This window comes from Dipodomys ordii, unplaced genomic scaffold, assembly GCF_000151885.1.
Source record: "Dipodomys ordii isolate 6190 unplaced genomic scaffold, Dord_2.0 Scaffold27, whole genome shotgun sequence".
In the NCBI taxonomy this organism is placed as follows: Eukaryota; Metazoa; Chordata; class Mammalia; order Rodentia; family Heteromyidae; genus Dipodomys; species Dipodomys ordii.
In genome coordinates this window covers 18,954,355-18,956,430 of record NW_012267243.1, presented here as the reverse complement: position 1 = coordinate 18,956,430, position 2,076 = coordinate 18,954,355, and the positions used below count along the sequence as shown (strand labels likewise).

The following is a 2,076-nucleotide window of genomic DNA, read 5'->3' as shown; positions in this document are numbered from 1 at the left end:
GTTCCCCCCTGCCCCCCGGAGCACCTGCCATGTGCGCAGCGTGGCCGTGTGGCTGATGTCTGTGGTGACTCACCAGACTTGTTCCAGAACTGCATGTTGGTGAAGCAGCTGTCGGCGCTTTCACAGGTCTTCGGTGTCTGGGTGCATGTGTCCTGCTGGCAGTCTTCACAGGTGAACGTCTCTACAACAAGGACACGTGCATTGCTTGAAACCAGTTCAGGAAAGGAAGCTGTCAGGCACTGTAGCTGCTTCCAGTACCGGAGACATGCCTGGAGACGGGGCTCCACGAGGCTCTGTCCTCCAGGGACTGGCCACCCCACCCCGGGGCCTTCCCTGCCCCCCCAGCATGTTGGAAGAAAGGCGTTGTTTGTGTACTCTTACCCACAGTGCTGAACACACAGATGGCCAGGACGCAGACGCGGAGGAGGCTCCGGGGCACGGAGAGCCGGGGCATGGCCGCTCGGTGAGAGTCTGCAAGGAGGGGCCAAGTGGTCAGCACTGTGGGGCTCTGCCGGACGCAGCCGCAGACGGGGTGGTCGTGAAGATGGCCTCCCTGCCATCACGCAGACCGCTGTCTATTGGATAATTAATGTTCCAGATACCACCACGGGGCAAGGAGCAAGTTTAACCAACAGACACCGTCTTTCCTCGACTTCCACATTTATAGGTTCAGATTGGACCTGGGAACACGTAAGGGAGGCACAGGAAAATAGACAGAAAGGGGACCGTTCCAAGAAAGAGATGACAAAAAATCAGGGATTTCCTCATGAAAATAAGAACCTCCAGGGACTCGGTCAGCCGGCGCACCGTGCGTCTTTACCTGGCACAGGATAAAATCCGGCGCAGCCAGGATTTTCACGGCATGCGTCAGCGCTCCATCAGCTCTGCAGCCAGTCAGGGTCCCCTCCGGACCCAGGCTCCCACAGGCCCGGAGCTCTAAGCCTTCCAAAACACAACTGTGTTGTCATCCAGTCACTCATTTGCAAGTGAAAAGCGATCCGCTCCTAGATCTGTGCCCAACGGGCTCTTTGGGGGGACACAAACTGAAAGTGCTATTTCCATCCTGAAGACATTCAGGAAAAACCAGCTTTCTCTCAAGGCTTTTCACACAGCAGGGGCCCTTCCTTGTATGGGTAAAGGAGGTGCTAGAGCCCCACGTCAGACCTCCGCAGCTGAGGCGAATGGCCTGGAGCTTACTCAGCTTGCTCACTCTGCTGCTGCTCAACCATTTGACTCAAGGTGCCAGGTGGGCTTTTTGCTGGGTTTTGTTGTTGCTGTTGTTTTTATTGGAGGTAGGAGTCTCATGGACTCTTCTGACTAGCTATTTTCAAGCAATAACCTTCCAGATTTGAGCCTCCTGCGTAGTTTGGAGAACCTGTGTAAGCTACCAGCAGCCAGAAACCATTCTCATAGAGAACGCTCTATGTGCTTAGGAAGGTGTCTTGGCTGAGCGAATGGATCTATCCATTCTGAAGTTGCCCTCCACTCCGGCGTCCCCACCCCACAACGAGCATGCTCACCAAGGTCCTTCTGATGTTCTGCAGGTACAGCCTCCGGGTGGAGAAGCCAAGAGATGAGGGAAGATGCGGACAGCAGCAGCGAAGGCAGCCTCTCCTCTGCAGCCCCGCTTCCTCCTACTTTTATAGGGCCAGTCACATGGCCCTGCCGGCCCTCGCCTTCGCTCCTCAGCTCCTCACCCGGGGCTGCCCTCCCAGCCCGCAGGGCCAGTTCCTGGAAGAGGCTCACCCGCCCCTAATGAAAGTACACATCTCCCCGGGGAGAATGTGGTAGCTGCATGCGTTATTTCACAACTAATAACTTCCTTTTTTCTATCCTTAGATCCTGCGCGCCTCCCCCGCCCTGCGCCCGTGTGTCTGTCTCCCACTCTGGGCCTCGTTCCTCGGGCCTGTCTGCAGCCATGAGGAAAGTCAGGTCCAACAGACTGAGGTCTCAGTCTCTGCTCTTCCCTCTCGTCTCCTGGATCTTCCCTGACAATAATGATGAGAGCATGGTCCCTAAAGCATGGTGAAATCTCCACTCAGAGACAAGCGCGCTGAGCTGGCTGCGCTAGGGGCT

General features: G+C 56.3%; 1 protein-coding gene across 3 annotated transcripts in view; it reads right to left on the bottom strand.

Moving 5' to 3' along the window:
• LOC105985180 (protein RoBo-1-like) overlaps positions 1-1,866 on the bottom strand; it is a 6,544-nt gene extending 4,678 nt beyond the window's left edge. Inside the window, exons 1-3 of one of the 3 annotated variants that reach the window (XM_013015595.1) lie at positions 1,521-1,866; positions 382-471; positions 74-181 (exon numbers count right to left, since the gene is read on the bottom strand). In XM_013015595.1, the coding sequence (XP_012871049.1) occupies positions 74-181; positions 382-454 (181 nt within the window). In that variant the 5' untranslated portion in view covers positions 455-471; positions 1,521-1,866. Of the gene's footprint in view, positions 1-73; positions 182-381; positions 472-807; positions 1,498-1,520 lie in introns of those variants that run through there. The other 2 variants (XM_013015598.1, XM_013015597.1) reach the window with 2 other exon arrangements.
• Between the last annotated feature and the right edge of the window lie 210 nt (positions 1,867-2,076).